Source organism: Heteronotia binoei, unplaced genomic scaffold, assembly GCF_032191835.1.
Source record: "Heteronotia binoei isolate CCM8104 ecotype False Entrance Well unplaced genomic scaffold, APGP_CSIRO_Hbin_v1 ptg001951l, whole genome shotgun sequence".
NCBI lineage: Eukaryota > Metazoa > Chordata > Lepidosauria > Squamata > Gekkonidae > Heteronotia > Heteronotia binoei.
Genome location: NW_026800474.1, coordinates 34,065 through 54,135, shown reverse-complemented (window position 1 = coordinate 54,135; position 20,071 = coordinate 34,065). Strand labels below are relative to the sequence as shown.

Below are 20,071 nucleotides of genomic sequence, written 5' to 3'. Positions count from 1 at the left end.
TGAGGATGGGGTTCTGGCGGAACAGTGAAGCAAATCCCTGGGAAGAGAAAGCGATGGCTGGAGTGAGGAGGGTGCTCGGAGTGGGTGGCCGCTGCCACCTGCAGTCTCTTTCCCAAACCACTCCTTTCAGCCCACAGAATGGCCCTGCTCAGTGGCCTCTCTGGCCCCCAAAGGAAGAGCAGCCCTTTTCAGGATGGCACAATCTGACACCAACACACACCACTGAGGAGCAAACCTGGACTTGTCTCAAAGGTGTGTACTGTAAAGAGCAGTCAAGTCACCGCCGACGTATGCCAACCTTACGAGGGGGCTTTCCAGGCAAGTGAGGAGCGGAGGTGGTTTGCCCTGGCCTTCCTCTGCAGAGCCTTCCTTGGTGCACCCCCTTCCATGTGCTTAGCTTGCAAGAGCTGCAGAGATCAGGCCCTCCCATGTTGCCTTCTCTGCCCTTCTCCCAGTTGCACAGAGAGAAGAGGCATCTTCGGATTGGCCTGTCCCCATTTCAGGATCATAACAAGGGGCCTGCTGGGACATGTGGCTTCCTCTGCATAGTCTTTTCAGCCAGTGGTTTTGTCTGGTACTGACCCAAACAACTCAAGGGTCAAGGTTGAATGAAAGTCAGGTGCAGAGCAATGACCTTCTGCTGAAGAGCCATTGCCGAGAATAATTTGCCTGCAGACAAGGCAAATCATGTGGGAAACATAAAGGATGTGCAAAGTTAAGCTCCCCGCAGCATCCATTATAGTTCCTAGGCTTTGATGCGAGGACGAGACGTCTTCCCTGGGTGCTGAAGGTGACCCTGCTAATCCAAGCCATTCCCATCACTACCAGACAGACAGCCACCCTCCTGCACCGCTTAGAAGAATGTTACAAGCAAGCAGGATGGATGAGTAGATACTTGGCAAGAGAGTACAGCAAGTCTATGAGCGATGGAGGGAACGCAATAAATGACCAGTATGGTGAATACACGACAACACAGTGCAAGCAAAACCAGCAGAACAAATGTCAGGGAACCCAACAGGTGGGAGGATTCAGGGCTATGGATCCCGCAGCCCCTTCTGGCACTCATATATATGGTATGAGGATCCAACAAAAGGAAATATTTTCTTCAGACACGAAGTAAGAAAGTCGTTATTTAGGATATGGTCTGAAGTTAAAAAACAAGTATATAGATATACTCCCAAATGGCTTTCCCCCGTTGAAGCATCGGTCCAACCTAATCTTTTTCGTTGGGGAGATAATTACACTTATGAGTGCCTACTAGATGCCAAACATGAATTGAATATTGATGAAAATTCCAGTATGGATGGTGGCTTAAAATGCAAGTTAAATCAAGGTATAAAATGGACAAGGGGATAGGCTTTTCTAAGAATTTGAATGAATTCGATCGTATTATATTGGGAACAGATCGGAAACTTATCTCTAAAATTTATAATTGGCTGTTAGATTTGAAAATGCAAGATGAAAGTGTTAAAGAAAATTGGGTTAAATGGATGCAAGACTTTGGTTATGCTATTGAACTAAGTGAATGGGAGAAAATATGGAAGGAGAATCTGAAATTGACTAGGTCCTCCCAGTTTAAAGAAAACTTATATAAAATGGCTCACAGATGGTATTTTACTCCGGAAAAGCTCTCTAGAGCCTTTCCGAATACCTCTGATAAATGTTGGAAATGTGGCAAAGTGAAAGGTTCTCTATTCCATATGTGGTGGAAATGTGATCTAGCCAAAAAATATTGGGTACAAGTATCGCTTTGGTGCCAAAAGATTTTAAAATTCAGAATCCCTCACGTACCAGAATTATACTTATTAAATATATGTAAAATCTCCATATCTAAAACAACGAAAAAGTTATTACTCCACATTATTACTGTAGCAAGGATTTTATACGCTAAATATTGGAAAACGTCGCAAACACCGACTAAAAGGGAATTCATGTTTAAATTGCTGGACGCAGCAGAAATGGATATGCTAACTCACAGGCTGAAAGATGGTAACGTAGAAGAGTGTAAGAAAACTTGGTATCCGATGTATATATGGGCTAAACAATTGGGATTTGAATGGATAGAATAACATTATTTGTATTAGTTTCAGTAAATTCACTCCATTAGATGATGTATATAGGCTTAACAATGTTTTTATTTTTGTTGTTTATTTGTTGTTTATTTGTTCTCTGTGTTTTTTGATGTTGTCAATAAAATTCTTAAACCGAAAAAAAAAGAGAGAAACAAGCCTCACTCTTCTTCGTGAATTTGCACCAAGAGGGACCAAGAGGAAATCAAGCCAAACCTGGAGCCTCTCCCCCAATCGAGGGAGAGTGAAAGGGAGGCAGGTGCTTCGAGCACAACAGGGAATCCCTGAAGCTCCGTGGCTGCTGCTTATGTCCACAGGAGGAGGAGGAGGCAAGAACATGTGCTGGAAGAAAGCGTGAATCCAACAAAGGGGCCACTGGACTCAAACTTTGCTCTGTTGTTTCACAGCTGCCCACCTGAAAACCTGCGAGAGTTTCCAGGGAATCAGGAAGACAGTCCATTGGGCTCACATGTCAAAGAGAGAAGATGACTTTCCATTATCAAGACCTGGCAGGGGCGGGGCATGGAGATGTGGGCTATGTGCCAGGTGGCCCGACTGGAAGAGTTGGGAGGTGTCTCCCACGAGGGAGCAGATTCTTAACTCTGGATTGGGGAAGGTTTCCATCAAAGCAGGCAGAAAGGCTAAGAGGCAGAATCTCCCCCTGCTGCTCTTTGTCCACCCTGAGGCTGGGAGCAAAAGCTGGGGCCTGCAGCTCCTCTGCCGAGGGGGCAGGAGGGAGTTTGGGGATTCTCTGGTCTTGTGACTTATCTACACTGATGGTTTCGCATCCCTTCCCTTGGACTGGTGCCCGCTAGGCTGACCGCTATTTCCCATGCATGAGCTCCAGTTCAGTCTTTAGTAATAAAGCTTCTTTCCTGTTTAAGAACGCAGACTGTGATTCAAATCCTACCAACACTCCTAGACTGCTTATACATAGCCAGCTAGGTGCAGCGGTTAAGTGTGCGGACTCTTATCTGGGAGAACCGGGTTGGATTCCCCACTCCTCCACTTGCAGCTGCTGGAATGGCCTTGGATCAGCCATAGGTCTAATAGAGAGCCAGTTTGGTGTAGTGGTTAAGTGTGCGGACCATCTGGGAGAACCGGGTTTGATTCCCCACTCCTCCACTCGCAGCTGCTGGAATGGCCTTGGGTCAGCCATAACTCTCATGGGAGTTGTCCTTGAAAGGGCAGCTGCTGTGAGAGCCCTCTCAACTCCACCCACCTCACAAGGTGTTTGTTGTGGGGGAAGAAAAGGAGATTGTGAGCCACTCTGAGCCTCTGATTCAGAGAGAAGGGCGGGCTATAAATCTGTGGTCTTCTTCAGACATGCCGTTACCATAGAGGAGGGCAAAACTGATTGGGAAGTTCTGCCTTTTGGGCTGTTTCAGAGGGAGCCTCACCAGTGTCTCCCCAGGTATTGCTTACATGACAGGCTGTCTTGTATAACTTGCAATGGTGGCACAAAGAGAAACTCGCAATTGTGTGGCATGCAAGTGAGAGCACACAGACCCAAGAGCCCAGGTGTGCCCACAAGACTGGCCAATGCAATGGCTCGGCTTGGAAAGACAAACCAGGGAAGCTGCCTTCTACTGAATCAGACCCCTCTTGGTCCCCTTAAGTAAGTATTGACTACCCAGACTGGCAGTGGCTCACCAGGAGATGCTGGGGGTTGAACCCGGGGCCTTCTGCAGGTCAAGCCAGTGCTCTGCCACTGAGCCACGGCCCCTTCTGAGTGCATCTTGTGGGAGGGGGCATCAGAGAGCACATGGCATGGAAGCAAGGGGGTGTCACAAAAGATGCCGTGGGGTCAGGCACTGGCTGGCTGACCGGCTCTCCCAGGACGCCTGGCTTGCCTCTCCAGGGCCCCTGAACAGGCAAAGATCTGCTGCAGCACAGGTGTTACTTACTCTCCGAGCAGCCCTCCTCCTCCTCCGTGGAGTTCAAACTAACCAGCTGGTCCCGCACAGCCTCTGTCACATTTCGGATGGTCACCTCAATTGTGCTCATGTTATTCTTCACAATGGTGTCCACAACAACCTCGTGGTCCACAATGACGCTGCCACTCCTAGCGACCCCAGGAAGAGAAAGCACACAGTCTGTCTGTCAGCTGAGGACGGAACCCTGCCAGGTTCCTGAACAGGGACGCCTGAAAGCCGAGGAGGGCTGCAGCCATGCAACTAGACCTCAGTGCCCTGGAGCTGAGAGCTCCCCATGCCCATCCGTCTTGTGCAAAAGGCACCATTCCCCACCCCAGCCTCCCTTGTCCAAATTCCTAGAAGATTCCAGGGCAGGAAGGGGGGGCAGCAGTGCCAGGAAAATGGGGTAGCCTGGGGGCAGGATGGCCTGGTTGGTTAACTGCCGCTCTGGGCCTGCCCTCTCCAGCTCTGGGCCACAAATGGGAGGGGACCTCCAGGGCATGGATCTTGAGTCGGCCCTTCCCTGGGCACCCACCTGAATCGCAGGATCACCACCTCGCGGTACCCAGGGATGTCCTTATAAACCTCACCCATCTGCAAGGGAGAGAGAAACAGGATGTGCAAGAAGAACAAAGAGGAGAGGATGCTCTCAACGCAGCAGGCGGGGCTGGCTGGGTGTGAAGAGGGAGCTCCAGAGGCTGAGCCTACCTTCGCCTTGAAGTCCTCCTCCAGTTCTTGGTACTCTTCTGAGCCGGGGTCCTGGAGCTCTTCGGTGTAGTTCCGGTTGGTGATCCTCACTTGGGCTTCCACGGCCACAGCCACAGGCACTGCAACCAAGGGAAAGCCCATGGGGGCAAGCAGGGCACCGGTTGCCAGAAACATCCCTGCCAGTGAAGGCACCCAGGGCCCCGAGAGCGCACAAGCAGCGAGACCAGCGGGTGGGACGTCGCCTCCTCCTCCTCCTTCTCTTTCCCCCCTAAATCTCTGCTTGGAATCCCCCCTTAAGCTTCCCCTTTTGGTGTGCTGCTGTCTGGGGCAGTCGGGTTTGAGCTGGGGCTGCCCTGTCCCGGAGGCCTTTTCCCTGCTGCTCAGAGGAGGGATGCCTGTGCCTTCATCGTGGAGCTGAGGTTCTCCTGCCCTGTGGGAACCGAGCCCCCTCCCCAGCAAGGAATCAGCATCAAACAGACAAGCAGCACCCAGCGGAGGGGGGCTGAGGGAACCACTGGAGCCCCCATACTAAAGACTGTCCTAGGGGGTGGGGCAGACTCAGTTTGGTGCCCCCCAAGGGGAACTTACCCTCTGTCACTGTGATCTCTGGAACTTGGAATTCACACTTGGGCCCGTAGAATAAGTCCTCAGGACAGATACACTTCACTCCGTCATGGAATCCTCCATTGAGGCAAAGCTCTGGAAAAGAGACGGCCCCCACCCACCCCAAAACAAGCGCTTGGTGAATAGATGCCAAAGGAAGCAGGAAGACACAGACTTCATGTCCAAGCGGCTGGGAAGCAAAGCCCTGGAGGTTCATGCATGAGCCCAGAAGCCCTGAGCTGCTCTCCCTCGCCTGAGTGACAGCATGGCCAGAGGAAGGAAGCCTTCTCTCCTGGCACCCAGCCTGCGCAGGGCCTTCTGACAGGCCTCTGGCATGCCTCAGGTGATCCCCGCTTTCATCCCCGCCGGCACAGCAGCATCTCTCCAGTTCAAAGGAGCAGAGAGGAGGTGCCGGGAGAGACCTCAGCCTGGGGGAGGCCCTGCAAGTCCGATGAGACCAGACTGACCTTGAGGGACACCCTCCACCGCCCCCCCCCAACTAGGGGCTGATTCCGCAGGAGGCCACTTTGTGGGCATGTCTCAGTGTGTGCATCCAGGCACCCAGCCCCAGGCATGAGCCCTGCCTCAGCAGCCAAGGAGAGCTCCTTGAGGTCTTCAGCCTGTTGCGCAAAGGTCTCCTGCAGGGACCACAGCACAGGAAGGCACAAGAAGCTGCCTTGCCCTCAATCCGGCCCCCCTCAGTCCTGCAGTCTCAGCCCCGCTGACCCAGCCTGGCAGGGCAGCCTCTCTCTCTCTCTCTCTCTCCCTCTCCAGGGTCTCCAGCGGAAGAGGTCCTTCCGGCCACCTCCTGCCAGGCCCATTCAACTGCAGATGCCAGAGGCTGAACGGGGGACCTTCTCTGTGCCAAGCAGATGCTTGACCGCTGAGCCACCATGCCCTCCCCCAACTCTACGAATTCCCGGTTTCTGCAGCAGCAATGGCTCAGGTTTAGGACTCCGCAGGTCCTGAGACGTCTTAAGCAACTGGGATGGTGGTGAACCAGCCATGCACTGGGGGCACAGGAGCCGCCTCTCTTTCTTTCTTTCTTTCTTTCTTTCTTTCTTTCTTTCTTTCTTTCTTTCTTTCTTTCTTTCTTTCTTTCTTTGGGGCTGCCCCTGCTGCTTCATGGGGGTCCCGGGGAGCTCAAGGGCACACCCCGCCAGCTTCAGCGGGAGCTTCCCAACAGACTTGCTCTACCTCTGGCCACCCATCCCCGTGGTCAGCCACAGGGCCTGGTCGGTCAGGGTGAGCTTCTCATTGCAAGCTCCCAGTGCAGCCTCAAGAGGGCATCTCTCTGGACCTGGAGTCTCTTTGGAATCCCATGAAGCAGACCTAGTCTTTGGCCAGCTCTCCAGGAAGCACAAAACACAACCCGGGAGGAGCAAGAGGGGAGTGGCTCCCACCAGCCCCGCCCAAGCACTCTGGGCAGCATCTCCAGGCATGCAGTGAAGAGCCCCTCCTCTGAGGAAGGGTGTCAGGAAGAGCCCAGGGAGCCCAGTTGCCTCTGCTGTACTTTGGTTGGTGGTCCGGAGGGAGCCTAGAAGGCCTCCCATGGGTGGGGCTCAAGGACGAAGAGGCAGGGGGTTGGCCTTCACAACATGGCCCCTTTCTGGAAAAGGAAAGATGTGGAGGGAGGGAGGAAGGGACAGAGCATTGCTAGCCTGCCTTGGCATGATTTGCTTTCGCTCAACCTTCTTGGGGGAGGAAGAAGGACAAGGGGAAGGGATACTGATGCGAGGGCCTGGCCTTGGACAAAGGTGTAGGGAGCGGAGAAACTGGTGGGGCTTCTCATGGAAGTCAGAGCCACAGGGCTGAGAGTGACGGAGCTCCAGGCACTTTGCCCACGAAGAGTGTTTTTCTTCCTTTTGGTTCATTCCGTTCAGAATGCAAAGACTCTGCCCTGTAGGTGGTTGGGTCAAGCCTCCCCTACTGGATTCTGGGAACCCTCAGCAGGAAACACACACTCACAATAGAATCATAGAGTTGGGAGGGATGACCTTCCATGGTCATCTAGTCCAGCCCCTTGCACAATGCAGGAAACTCACAAACACCTCCCCCTAAATTCACAGGATCTTCATCGCTGTCAGATGGCCATCTGGCCTCTGTTTAAAAACCTCCAAGGAAGGAGAGCCCACCACCTCCCAAGGAAGACTTTTCCACTGAGGAACCACTCTAACAGTCAGGAAGTTCTTCCTAATGTTGAGATGGAAACTCTTTTGATTTAATTTCAACGCATTGGTTCTGGTCCTACCTTCTGGGGCCACAGAAAACACTTCCAACCCTCCTCTATATGACATCCCTTCAAGTAATTGAAGATGGCAATCATATCACAGCCGCCTCCTCTCCAGGCTAAACATCCCCAGCTCCTTCAACCTTTCTTCATAGGACTTGGTCTCCAGACCCCCTCACCATCTTCAGCTCCCTCCTCTGCTCCCGTGCCAGCTTGTCTAGATCCTTCTTAAAATGTGGTGCCCAAAACTGAACCACCCCCGCATGCCTGGCCGAGCTGAGAAGAGCAGGGAGGGGCTCACTGCAGCGGCCTCTGGAGCTCTGTAGACAGAGTCGCAGCTTCTCTGCTGTACAAAATAGGGAAGGAGGCCTCATACTCACCAACAGTGGTTGTCGAGGTGGTGGGGGCAGTGGATGTGGTTGTAGAAGTACTGAGAACTGTCGATGTGGTAGTGGTGGGGACTGTTGATGTGGTTGTAGAAGGGCTTGGAACTGTGGACCTCGTCGTGGAGGTGCTGAGGACTGCTGGCATCATTGTAGTGGTTTTGAGGACCACAGACCTAGTCGTGGAGATGCTGGGGACTGTTGATGTGGTCGTGGAAGAACTTGGAACTGTGGAGGTGGAGGTACTTGAGACCACTGGTGTGGTTGTGGATATCCTGGGGACTGTCGATGTGGTCGTGGAAGAACTTGGAACTGTGGAGGTGGAGGTGCTAGAGACCACTTGTGTGGTCGTGAAGATGCTGGGAATTGTTGATGTAGTTGTGGAAGAACTTGGAACTGTGGAGGTGCTTGAGACCACTGGTGTGGTCGTGGAGATGCTGGAGACTGTTGATGTGGTCGTGGAAGAACTTGGAACTGTGAAGGTGGAGGTGCTTGAGACCACTGGTGTGGTCCTGGAGGTGCTGGAGACTGTTGATGTCGTCGTGGAAGAACTTGGAACTGTGGAGGTGCTTGAGACCACTGGTGTGGTCGTGGAGATGCTGGGGACTGTTGATGTGGTCGTGGAAGAACTTGGAACTGTGGAAGTGGAGGTGCTTGAGACCACTGGTGTGGTCGTGGAGATGCTGGGGACTGTTGATGTAGTCATAGAAGAACTTGGAACTGTGGAGGTGGAGGTGCTTGAGACCACTGGTGTGGTTGTGGAGATGCTGGGGACTGTTGATGTGGTCGTGGAAGAACTTGGAACTGTGGAGGTGGAGGTGCTTGAGACCACCGGTGTGGTCGTGGAGATGCTGGGGACTATTGATGTGGTCATGGAAGAACTTGGAACTGTGGAGATGGAGGTGCTTGAGACCACTGGTGTGGTCGTGGAGATTCTGGGGACTGTTGATGTGGTCGTGGAAGAACTTGGAACTGTGACGGTAGAGGTGCTTGACACCACTGGTGTGATTGTGGGGATGCTGTGCGCTGCTGATGCGGTCATAGAAGAAGTTGGAACTGTGGAAGTGGAGGTGCCTGAGACCACTGATGAGGTCGAGGAGATTCTGGGGACTGTTGATGTGGTTGTGAAAGGAACTGTGGAGGTGGAGGAGCTTGAGACCACAGGTGTAGTTGTAGAGATGATAGGGACGGTCAATGTGGTCATGGAAGTGCCTGGGACTGTGGTGGTGGAGGTGCTTGAGATCACTGCTGTGGTTGTAGAGATGCTGGGGACTGTTGATATCATTGTGGAAGGGCTTGGAAGTCTGGACGTCGTTGTGGAGGAGCTGAGGACTGCTGACATGGTTGTAATGGTGGTGTCATCCACATGCATGGTTGTGAAGATGCTGGAGGCTGTTGACAGAATCATGGAAGGGCTTGGAGTGGTGGTTGATGAACTACTGGCCTCTGTTCTTTTGCTGGTCATCTCACCTGGTGTAGGTGTGAGCCTTGTGCTGGAGACCAAGGAGGTTCTCTCTGGAGTCGTACTTGAGAATCCTCCTCCTTGTCCTGGGGTGTTTTGTGTTGTCTTGGTGGTGGTCTGCACTGATGATGTGGGGGATGAGGAACTGGTGTTCTCCACAGAAGGACTGCTCTCTACTCCTTGAGAGCTGGTGAGGCCACTGGAGGTGCTGGGCTCAGTTCCACCCGGAGTAATCCCCGTTGACGGGGTGGTGGTGGGCAAAGCGGGTGTACTGGTGGTTGGTTGCGTGGAGCTTGGGAGCTCGGTGGTTGCAGTGGTCTCAGTTTCTCCCGGTGTGCTTTTTCCTGCTGTGATGCTTGTGATGAGAAGAGAAGAAGTGCTTGTTTCAGGATGGGTGGTTGTCAAGGCTTCCGTTGTGCTTCCACTCACTTCTTCGGTGCTGCTGCCATCCGATGGCGTTCCGGTCAAAATTTCAGCAGTACCGGGCCCTTCTTCGGTGGTGGTTGACGGGCTATCAGCCTCTGTTCTTTCGCTGGTCATCTCAGCTGGTGTGGGTGTGAGCCGTGTGCTGGAGACCCAGGAGGTCCTGTCTGCAGTTGTGCTTGAGAATCGTCCTCCTTCGTCTGTGGTGCCTTGTGTTTTTTTGGTGGTGGTCTGCCTTGATGATGTGGGGGATAAGGAACTGGTGTCCTCCAAAGAAGGACTACTCTCTACCCCTTGAGTGCTGGTGAGGCCTCTGGAGGTGCTGGGCTCAGTTCCACCCGGAGTAATCCCCGTTGACGGGGTGGTGGTGGGCAAAGCGTGGGTACTGGTGGTTGGTTGCGTGGAGCTTTGGAGCTCGGTGGTTGGAGTGGTCTCAGTTTCTCCCGGTGTGCTTTTTCCTGCTGTGATGCTTGTGATGAGAAGAGAAGAAGTGCTTGTTTCAGGATGGGTGGTTGTCAAGGCTTCCGTTGTGCTTCCACTCACTTCTTCGGTGCTGCTGCCATCCGATGGCGTTCCGGTCAAAATTTCAGCAGTACCGGGCCCTTCTTCGGTGGTGGTTGACGGGCTACTGGCCTCTGTTTTTTCGCTGGTCATCTCAGCTGGTGTGGGTGTGAGCCGTGTGCTGGAGACCCAGGAGGTCCTGTCTGCAGTTGTGCTTGAGAATCGTCCTCCTTCGTCTGTGGTGCCTTGTGTTTTTTTGGTGGTGGTCGGCCTTGATGATGTGGGGGATGAGGAACTGGTGTCCTCCAAAGAAGGACTACTCTCTACCCCTTGAGTGCTGGTGAGGCCACTGGAGGTGCTCGGCTCAGTTCCACCCAGAGTAATCCCCGTTGACGGGGTGGTGGTGGGCAAAGCGTGGGTACTGGTGGTTGGTTGCGTGGAGCTTGGGAGCTCGGTGGTTGGAGTGGTCTCAGTTTCTCCCGGTGTGCTTTTTCCTGCTGTGATGCTTGTGATGAGAAGAGAAGAAGTGCTTGTTTCACGATGGGTGGTTGTCAAGGTTTCCGTTGTGCTTCCACTCACTTCTTCGGTGCTGCTGCCATCCGATGGCGTTCCGGTCAAAATTTCAGCAGTACCGGGCACTTCTTCGGTTGTGGTTGACGGGCTACTGGCCTCTGTTTTTTCGCTGGTCATCTCAGCTGGTGTGGGTGTGAGCCGTGTGCTGGAGACCCAGGAGGTCCTCTCTGCAGTTGTGCTTGAGAATCGTCCTCCTTCGTCTGTGGTGCCTTGTGTTTTTTTGGTGGTGGTCTGCCTTGATGATGTGGGGGATGAGGAACTGGTGTCCTCCAAAGAAGGACTACTCTCTACCCCTTGAGTGCTGGTGAGGCCACTGGAGGTGCTGGGCTCAGTTCCACCCGGAGTAATCCCCGTTGACGGGGTGGTGGTGGGCAAAGCGTGGGTACTGGTGGTTGGTTGCGTGGAGCTTTGGAGCTCGGTGGCTGGAGTGGTCTCAGTTTCTCCCGGTGTGCTTTTTCCTGCTGTGATGCTTGTGATGAGAAGAGAAGAAGTGCTTCTTTCAGGATGGGTGGTTGTCAAGGCTTCCGTTGTGCTTCCACTCACATCTTCGGTGCTGCTGCCATCCGATGGCGTTCCGGTCAAAATTTCAGCAGTACCGGGCCCTCCTTCGGTGGTGGTTGACGGGCTACTGGCCTCTGTTTTTTCGCTGGTCATCTCAGCTGGTGTGGGTATGAGCCGTGTGCTGGAGACCCAGGAGGTCCTGTCTGCAGTTGTGCTTGAGAATCGTCCTCCTTCGTCTGTGGTGCCTTGTGTTTTTTTGGTGGTGGTCGGCCTTGATGATGTGGGGGATGAGGAACTGGTGTCCTCCAAAGAAGGACTACTCTCCACCCCTTGAGTGCTGGTGAGGCCACTGGAGGTGCTCGGCTCAGTTCCACCCAGAGTAATCCCCGTTGACGGGGTGGTGGTGGGCAAAGCGTGGGTACTGGTGGTTGGTTGCGTGGAGCTTGGGAGCTCGGTGATTGGAGTGGTCTCAGTTTCTCCCGGTGTGCTTTTTCCTGCTGTGATGCTTGTGATGAGAAGAGAAGAAGTGCTTGTTTCACGATGGGTGGTTGTCAAGGTTTCCGTTGTGCTTCCACTCACTTCTTCGGTGCTGCTGCCATCCGATGGCGTTCCGGTCAAAATTTCAGCAGTACCGGGCCCTTCTTCGGTTGTGGTTGACGGGCTACTGGCCTCTGTTTTTTCGCTGGTCATCTCAGCTGGTGTGGGTGTGAGCCGTGTGCTGGAGACCCAGGAGGTCCTGTCTGCAGTTGTGCTTGAGAATCGTCCTCCTTCGTCTGTGGTGCCTTGTGTTTTTTTGGTGGTGGTCTGCCTTGATGATGTGGGGGATGAGGAACTGATGTCCTCCAAAGAAGGACTACTCTCTACCCCTTGAGTGCTGGTGAGGCCACTGGAGGTGCTGGGCTCAGTTCCACCCAGAGTAATCCCCGTTGACGGGGTCGTGGTGGGCAAAGCGGGTGTACTGGTGGTTGGTTGCGTGGAGCTTAGGAGCTCGGTGGTTGCAGTGGTCTCAGTTTCTCCCGGTGTGCTTTTTCCTGCTGTGATGCTTGTGATGAGAAGAGAAGAAGTGCTTGTTTCAGGATGGGTGGTTGTCAAGGCTTCCGTTGTGCTTCCACTCACTTCTTCGGTGCTGCTGCCATCCGATGGCGTTCCGGTCAAAATTTCAGCAGTACCGGGCCCTTCTTCGGTGGTGGTTGACGGGCTACTGGCCTCTGTTTTTTCGCTGGTCATCTCAGCTGGTGTGGGTGTGAGCCGTGTGCTGGAGACCCAGGAGGTCCTGTCCGCAGTTGTGCTTGAGAATCGTCCTCCTTCGTCTGTGGTGCCTTGTGTTTTTTTGGTGGTGGTCGGCCTTGATGATGTGGGGGATGAGGAACTGCTGTCCTCCAAAGAAGGACTACTCTCTACCCCTTGAGTGCTGGTGAGGCCACTGGAGGTGCTGGGCTCAGTTCCACCCGGAGTAATCCCCGTTGACGGGGTGGTGGTGGGCAAAGCGTGGGTACTGGTGGTTGGTTGCGTGGAGCTTGGGAGCTCGGTGGTTGGAGTGGTCTCAGTTTCTCCCGGTGTGCTTTCTCCTGCTGTGATGCTTGTGATGAGAAGAGAAGAAGTGCTTCTTTCAGGATGGGTGGTTGTCAAGGCTTCCGTTGTGCTTCCACTCACATCTTCGGTGCTGCTGCCATCCGATGGCGTTCCGGTCAAAATTTCAGCAGTACCGGGCCCTCCTTCGGTGGTGGTTGACGGGCTACTGGCCTCTGTTTTTTCGCTGGTCATCTCAGCTGGTGTGGGTGTGAGCCGTGTGCTGGAGACCCAGGAGGTCCTGTCTGCAGTTGTGCTTGAGAATCGTCCTCCTTCGTCTGTGGTGCCTTGTGTTTTTTTGGTGGTGGTCGGCCTTGATGATGTGGGGGATGAGGAACTGGTGTCCTCCAAAGAAGGACTACTCTCTACCCCTTGAGTGCTGGTGAGGCCACTGGAGGTGCTCGGCTCAGTTCCACCCAGAGTAATCCCCGTTGACGGGGTGGTGGTGGGCAAAGCGTGGGTACTGGTGGTTGGTTGCGTGGAGCTTGGGAGCTCGGTGGTTGGAGTGGTCTCAGTTTCTCCCGGTGTGCTTTTTCCTGCTGTGATGCTTGTGATGAGAAGAGAAGAAGTGCTTGTTTCACGATGGGTGGATGTCAAGGTTTCCGTTGTGCTTCCACTCACTTCTTCGGTGCTGCTGCCATCCGATGGCGTTCCGGTCAAAATTTCAGCAGTACCGGGCCCTTCTTCGGTTGTGGTTGACGGGCTACTGGCCTCTGTTTTTTCGCTGGTCATCTCAGCTGGTGTGGGTGTGAGCCGTGTGCTGGAGACCCAGGAGGTCCTCTCTGCAGTTGTGCTTGAGAATCGTCCTCCTTCGTCTGTGGTGCCTTGTGTTTTTTTGGTGGTGGTCTGCCTTGATGATGTGGGGGATGAGGAACTGGTGTCCTCCAAAGAAGGACTACTCTCTACCCCTTGAGTGCTGGTGAGGCCACTGGAGGTGCTGGGCTCAGTTCCACCCGGAGTAATCCCCGTTGACGGGGTGGTGGTGGGCAAAGCGTGGGTACTGGTGGTTGGTTGCGTGGAGCTTTGGAGCTCGGTGGCTGGAGTGGTCTCAGTTTCTCCCGGTGTGCTTTTTCCTGCTGTGATGCTTGTGATGAGAAGAGAAGAAGTGCTTGTTTCAGGATGGGTTGTTGTCAAGGCTTCCGTTGTGCTTCCAGTCACTTCTTCGGTGCTGCTGCCATCCGATGGCGTTCCGGTCAAAATTTCAGCAGTACCGGGCCCTTCTTCGGTGGTGGTTGACGGGCTACTGGCCTCTGTTCTTTCGCTGGTCATTTCAGCTGGTGTGGGTGTGAGCCGTGTGCTGGAGACCCAGGAGGTCCTGTCTGCAGTTGTGCTTGAGAATCGTCCTCCTTCGTCTGTGGTGCCTTGTGTTTTTTTCGTGGTGGTCTGCCTTGATGATGTGGGGGATGAGGAACTGGTGTCCTCCAAAGAAGGACTACTCTCTACCCCTTGAGTGCTGGTGAGGCCACTGGAGGTGCTGGGCTCAGTTCCACCCGGAGTAATCCCCGTTGACGGGGTGGTGGTGGGCAAAGCGTGGGTACTGGTGGTTGGTTGCGTGGAGCTTGGGAGCTCGGTGGTTGGAGTGGTCTCAGTTTCTCCCGGTGTGCTTTCTCCTGCTGTGATGCTTGTGATGAGAAGAGAAGAAGTGCTTCTTTCAGGATGGGTGGTTGTCAAGGCTTCCGTTGTGCTTCCACTCACATCTTCGGTGCTGCTGCCATCCGATGGCGTTCCGGTCAAAATTTCAGCAGTACCGGGCCCTCCTTCGGTGGTGGTTGACGGGCTACTGGCCTCTGTTTTTTCGCTGGTCATCTCAGCTGGTGTGGGTGTGAGCCGTGTGCTGGAGACCCAGGAGGTCCTGTCTGCAGTTGTGCTTGAGAATCGTCCTCCTTCGTCTGTGGTGCCTTGTGTTTTTTTGGTGGTGGTCGGCCTTGATGATGTGGGGGATGAGGAACTGGTGTCCTCCAAAGAAGGACTACTCTCTACCCCTTGAGTGCTGGTGAGGCCACTGGAGGTGCTCGGCTCAGTTCCACCCAGAGTAATCCCCGTTGACGGGGTGGTGGTGGGCAAAGCGTGGGTACTGGTGGTTGGTTGCGTGGAGCTTGGGAGCTCGGTGGTTGGAGTGGTCTCAGTTTCTCCCGGTGTGCTTTTTCCTGCTGTGATGCTTGTGATGAGAAGAGAAGAAGTGCTTGTTTCACAATGGGTGGATGTCAAGGTTTCCGTTGTGCTTCCACTCACTTCTTCGGTGCTGCTGCCATCCGATGGCGTTCCGGTCAAAATTTCAGCAGTACCGGGCCCTTCTTCGGTTGTGGTTGACGGGCTACTGGCCTCTGTTTTTTCGCTGGTCATCTCAGCTGGTGTGGGTGTGAGCCGTGTGCTGGAGACCCAGGAGGTCCTCTCTGCAGTTGTGCTTGAGAATCGTCCTCCTTCGTCTGTGGTGCCTTGTGTTTTTTTGGTGGTGGTCTGCCTTGATGATGTGGGGGATGAGGAACTGGTGTCCTCCAAAGAAGGACTACTCTCTACCCCTTGAGTGCTGGTGAGGCCACTGGAGGTGCTGGGCTCAGTTCCACCCGGAGTAATCCCCGTTGACGGGGTGGTGGTGGGCAAAGCGTGGGTACTGGTGGTTGGTTGCGTGGAGCTTTGGAGCTCGGTGGCTGGAGTGGTCTCAGTTTCTCCCGGTGTGCTTTTTCCTGCTGTGATGCTTGTGATGAGAAGAGAAGAAGTGCTTGTTTCAGGATGGGTTGTTGTCAAGGCTTCCGTTGTGCTTCCACTCACTTCTTCGGTGCTGCTGCCATCCGATGGCGTTCCGGTCAAAATTTCAGCAGTACCGGGCCCTTCTTCGGTGGTGGTTGACGGGCTACTGGCCTCTGTTCTTTCGCTGGTCATTTCAGCTGGTGTGGGTGTGAGCCGTGTGCTGGAGACCCAGGAGGTCCTGTCTGCAGTTGTGCTTGAGAATCGTCCTCCTTCGTCTGTGGTGCCTTGTGTTTTTTTCGTGGTGGTCTGCCTTGATGATGTGGGGGATGAGGAACTGGTGTCCTCCAAAGAAGGACTACTCTCTACCCCTTGAGTGCTGGTGAGGCCACTGGAGGTGCTGGGCTCAGTTCCACCCGGAGTAATCCCCGTTGACGGGGTGGTGGTGGGCAAAGCGTGGGTACTGGTGGTTGGTTGCGTGGAGCTTGGGAGCTCGGTGGTTGGAGTGGTCTCAGTTTCTCCCGGTGTGCTTTCTCCTGCTGTGATGCTTGTGATGAGAAGAGAAGAAGTGCTTCTTTCAGGATGGGTGGTTGTCAAGGCTTCCGTTGTGCTTCCACTCACATCTTCGGTGCTGCTGCCATCCGATGGCGTTCCGGTCAAAATTTCAGCAGTACCGGGCCCTCCTTCGGTGGTGGTTGACGGGCTACTGGCCTCTGTTTTTTCGCTGGTCATCTCAGCTGGTGTGGGTGTGAGCCGTGTGCTGGAGACCCAGGAGGTCCTGTCTGCAGTTGTGCTTGAGAATCGTCGTCCTTCGTCTGTGGTGCCTTGTGTTTTTTTGGTGGTGGTCGGCCTTGATGATGTGGGGGATGAGGAACTGGTGTCCTCCAAAGAAGGACTACTCTCTACCCCTTGAGTGCTGGTGAGGCCACTGGAGGTGCTCGGCTCAGTTCCACCCAGAGTAATCCCCGTTGACGGGGTGGTGGTGGGCAAAGCGTGGGTACTGGTGGTTGGTTGCGTGGAGCTTGGGAGCTCGGTGGTTGGAGTGGTCTCAGTTTCTCCCGGTGTGCTTTTTCCTGCTGTGATGCTTGTGATGAGAAGAGAAGAAGTGCTTGTTTCACGATGGGTGGATGTCAAGGTTTCCGTTGTGCTTCCACTCACTTCTTCGGTGCTGCTGCCATCCGATGGCGTTCCGGTCAAAATTTCAGCAGTACCGGGCCCTTCTTCGGTTGTGGTTGACGGGCTACTGGCCTCTGTTTTTTCGCTGGTCATCTCAGCTGGTGTGGGTGTGAGCCGTGTGCTGGAGACCCAGGAGGTCCTCTCTGCAGTTGTGCTTGAGAATCGTCCTCCTTCGTCTGTGGTGCCTTGTGTTTTTTTGGTGGTGGTCTGCCTTGATGATGTGGGGGATGAGGAACTGGTGTCCTCCAAAGAAGGACTACTCTCTACCCCTTGAGTGCTGGTGAGGCCACTGGAGGTGCTGGGCTCAGTTCCACCCGGAGTAATCCCCGTTGACGGGGTGGTGGTGGGCAAAGCGTGGGTACTGGTGGTTGGTTGCGTGGAGCTTTGGAGCTCGGTGGCTGGAGTGGTCTCAGTTTCTCCCGGTGTGCTTTTTCCTGCTGTGATGCTTGTGATGAGAAGAGAAGAAGTGCTTGTTTCAGGATGGGTTGTTGTCAAGGCTTCCGTTGTGCTTCCACTCACTTCTTCGGTGCTGCTGCCATCCGATGGCGTTCCGGTCAAAATTTCAGCAGTACCGGGCCCTTCTTCGGTGGTGGTTGACGGGCTACTGGCCTCTGTTCTTTCGCTGGTCATTTCAGCTGGTGTGGGTGTGAGCCGTGTGCTGGAGACCCAGGAGGTCCTGTCTGCAGTTGTGCTTGAGAATCGTCCTCCTTCGTCTGTGGTGCCTTGTGTTTTTTTCGTGGTGGTCTGCCTTGATAATGTGGGGGATGAGGAACTGGTGTCCTCCAAAGAAGGAATACTCTCTACCCCTTGAGTGCTGGTGAGGCCACTGGAGGTGCTGGGCTCAGTTCCACCCGGAGTAATCCCCGTTGACGGGGTGGTGGTGAGCAAAGCGTGGGTACTGGTGGTTGGTTGCGTGGAGCTTGGGAGCTCGGTGGTTGGAGTGGTCTCAGTTTCTCCCGGTGTGCTTTTTCCTGCTGTGATGCTTGTGATGAGAAGAGAAGAAGTGCTTGTTTCAGGATGGGTGGTTGTCAAGGCTTCCGTTGTGCTTCCACTCACTTCTTCGGTGCTGCTGCCATCCGATGGCGTTCCGGTCAAAATTTCAGCAGTACCGGGCCCTTCTTCGGTGGTGGTTGACAGGCTACCGACCTCTGTTCTTTCGCTGGACATCTCAGCTGGTGTGGGTGTGAGCCGTGTGCTGGGGACCAAGGAGGTCCTGTCTGCAGTTGTGCTTGAGAATCGTCCTCCTTCGTCTGTGGTGCCTTGTGTTTTTTTGGTGGTGGTCTGCCTTGATGATGTGGGGGATGAGGAACTGGTGTCCTCCAAAGAAGGACTACTCTCTACCCCTTGAGTGCTGGTGAGGCCACTGGAGGTGCTGGGCTCAGTTCCACCCGGAGTAATCCCCGTTGACGGGGCGGTGGTGGGCAAAGCGGGTGTACTGGTGCTTGGTTGCGTGGAGCTTGGGAGCTCGGTGGTTGCAGTGGTCTCAGTTTCTCCCGGTGTGCTTTTTCCTGCTGTGATGCTTGTGATGAGAAGAGAAGAAGTGCTTGTTTCAGGATGGGTGGTTGTCAAGGCTTCCGTTGTGCTTCCACTCACTTCTTCGGTGCTGCTGCCATCCGATGGCGTTCCGGTCAGAATCCCAGCAGTACCGGGCCCTCCTTCAGTGGTGGTTGACGGGCTACTGGCCTCTGTTCTTTCGCTGGTCATCTCAGCTGGTGTGGGTGTGAGCCGTGTGCTGGAGACCCAGGAGGTCCTGTCTGCAGTTGTGCTTGAGAATCGTCCTCCTTCGTCTGTGGTGCCTTCTGTTTTTTTGGTGGTGGTCTGCCTTGATGATGTGGGGGATGAGGAACTGATGTCCTCCAAAGAAGGACTACTCTCTACCCCTTGAGTGCTGGTGAGGCCACTGGAGGTGCTGGGCTCAGTTCCACCCAGAGTAATCCCCGTTGACGGGGTCGTGGTGGGCAAAGAGGGTGTACTGGTGGTTGGTTGCGTGGAGCTTAGGAGCTCGGTGGTTGCAGTGGTCTCAGTTTCTCCCGGTGTGCTTTTTCCTGCTGTGATGCTTGTGATGAGAAGAGAAGAAGTGCTTGTTTCAGGATGGGTGGTTGTCAAGGCTTCCGTTGTGCTTCCACTCACTTCTTCGGTGCTGCTGCCATCCGATGGCGTTCCGGTCAAAATTTCAGCAGTACCGGGCCCTTCTTCGGTGGTGGTTGACGGGCTACTGGCCTCTGTTTTTTCGCTGGTCATCTCAGCTGGTGTGGGTGTGAGCTGTGTGCTGGAGACCCAGGAGGTCCTGTCCGCAGTTGTGCTTGAGAATCGTCCTCCTTCGTCTGTGGTGCCTTGTGTTTTTTTGGTGGTGGTCGGCCTTGATGATGTGGGGGATGAGGAACTGCTGTCCTCCAAAGAAGGACTACTCTCTACCCCTTGAGTGCTGGTGAGGCCACTGGAGGTGCTGGGCTCAGTTCCACCCGGAGTAATCCCCGTTGACGGGGTGGTGGTGGGCAAAGCGTGGGTACTGGTGGTTGGTTGCGTGGAGCTTGGGAGCTCGGTGGTTGGAGTGGTCTCAGTTTCTCCTGGTGTGCTTTTTCTTTCTGTGATGCTTGTGATGAGAAGAGAAGTGCTTGTTTCAGGATGGGTGGTTGTCAAGGCTTCCGTTGTGCTTCCACTCACTTCTTCGGTGCTGCTGCCATCCGATGGCGTTCCGGTCAAAATTTCAGCAGTACCGGGCCCTCCTTCGGTGGTGGTTGACGGGCTACTGGCCTCTGTTCTTTCGCTGGTAATCTCAGCTGGTGTGGGTGTGAGCCGTGTGCTGGAGACCCAGGAGGTCCTGTCTGCAGTTGTGCTTGAGAATCGTCCTCCTTCGTCTGTGGTGCCTTGTGTTTTTTTCGTGGTGGTCTGCCTTGATGATGTGGGGGATGAGGAACTGGTGTCCTCCAAAGAAGGACTACTCATTACCCCTTGAGTGCTGGTGAGGCCACTGGAGGTGCTGGGCTCAGTTCCACCCGGAGTAATCCCCGTTGACGGGGTGGTGGTGGGCAAAGCGTGGGTACTGGTGGTTGGTTGCGTGGAGCTTGGGAGCTCGGTGGTTGGAGTGGTCTCAGTTTCTCCCGGTGTGCTCTTTCCTGTTGTGATGCTTGTGATGAGAAGAGAAGAAGTGCTTGTTTCACGATGGGTGGTTGTCAAGGCTTCCGTTGTGCTTCCACTCACTTCTTCGGTGCTGCTGCCATCCGATGGCGTTCTGGTCAAAATTTCAGCAGTACCGGGACCTTCTTCGGTGG

The 20,071-nt window shown here is 54.4% G+C and overlaps 1 protein-coding gene across 1 annotated transcript; it reads right to left on the bottom strand.

The window, feature by feature from the left end:
- Nucleotides 1–3,976: 3,976 nt before the first annotated feature.
- On the bottom strand, nt 3,977–19,745 carry LOC132565911 (mucin-2-like; the record flags this gene model as incomplete). Its single annotated transcript, XM_060230543.1, has 15 exons — nt 19,310–19,745; nt 17,699–17,971; nt 17,319–17,434; nt 16,088–17,006; nt 15,708–15,823; nt 14,634–15,395; nt 12,866–13,784; nt 12,486–12,601; nt 11,227–12,173; nt 9,644–11,103; nt 7,907–9,550; nt 5,282–5,392; nt 4,694–4,812; nt 4,521–4,579; nt 3,977–4,134 (listed from the first exon to the last, which is right to left on the bottom strand). Coding segments are annotated over exons 1-15 (8,155 nt in total), but the record flags the coding sequence as incomplete, so codon positions are not given.
- Between the last annotated feature and the right edge of the window lie 326 nt (nt 19,746–20,071).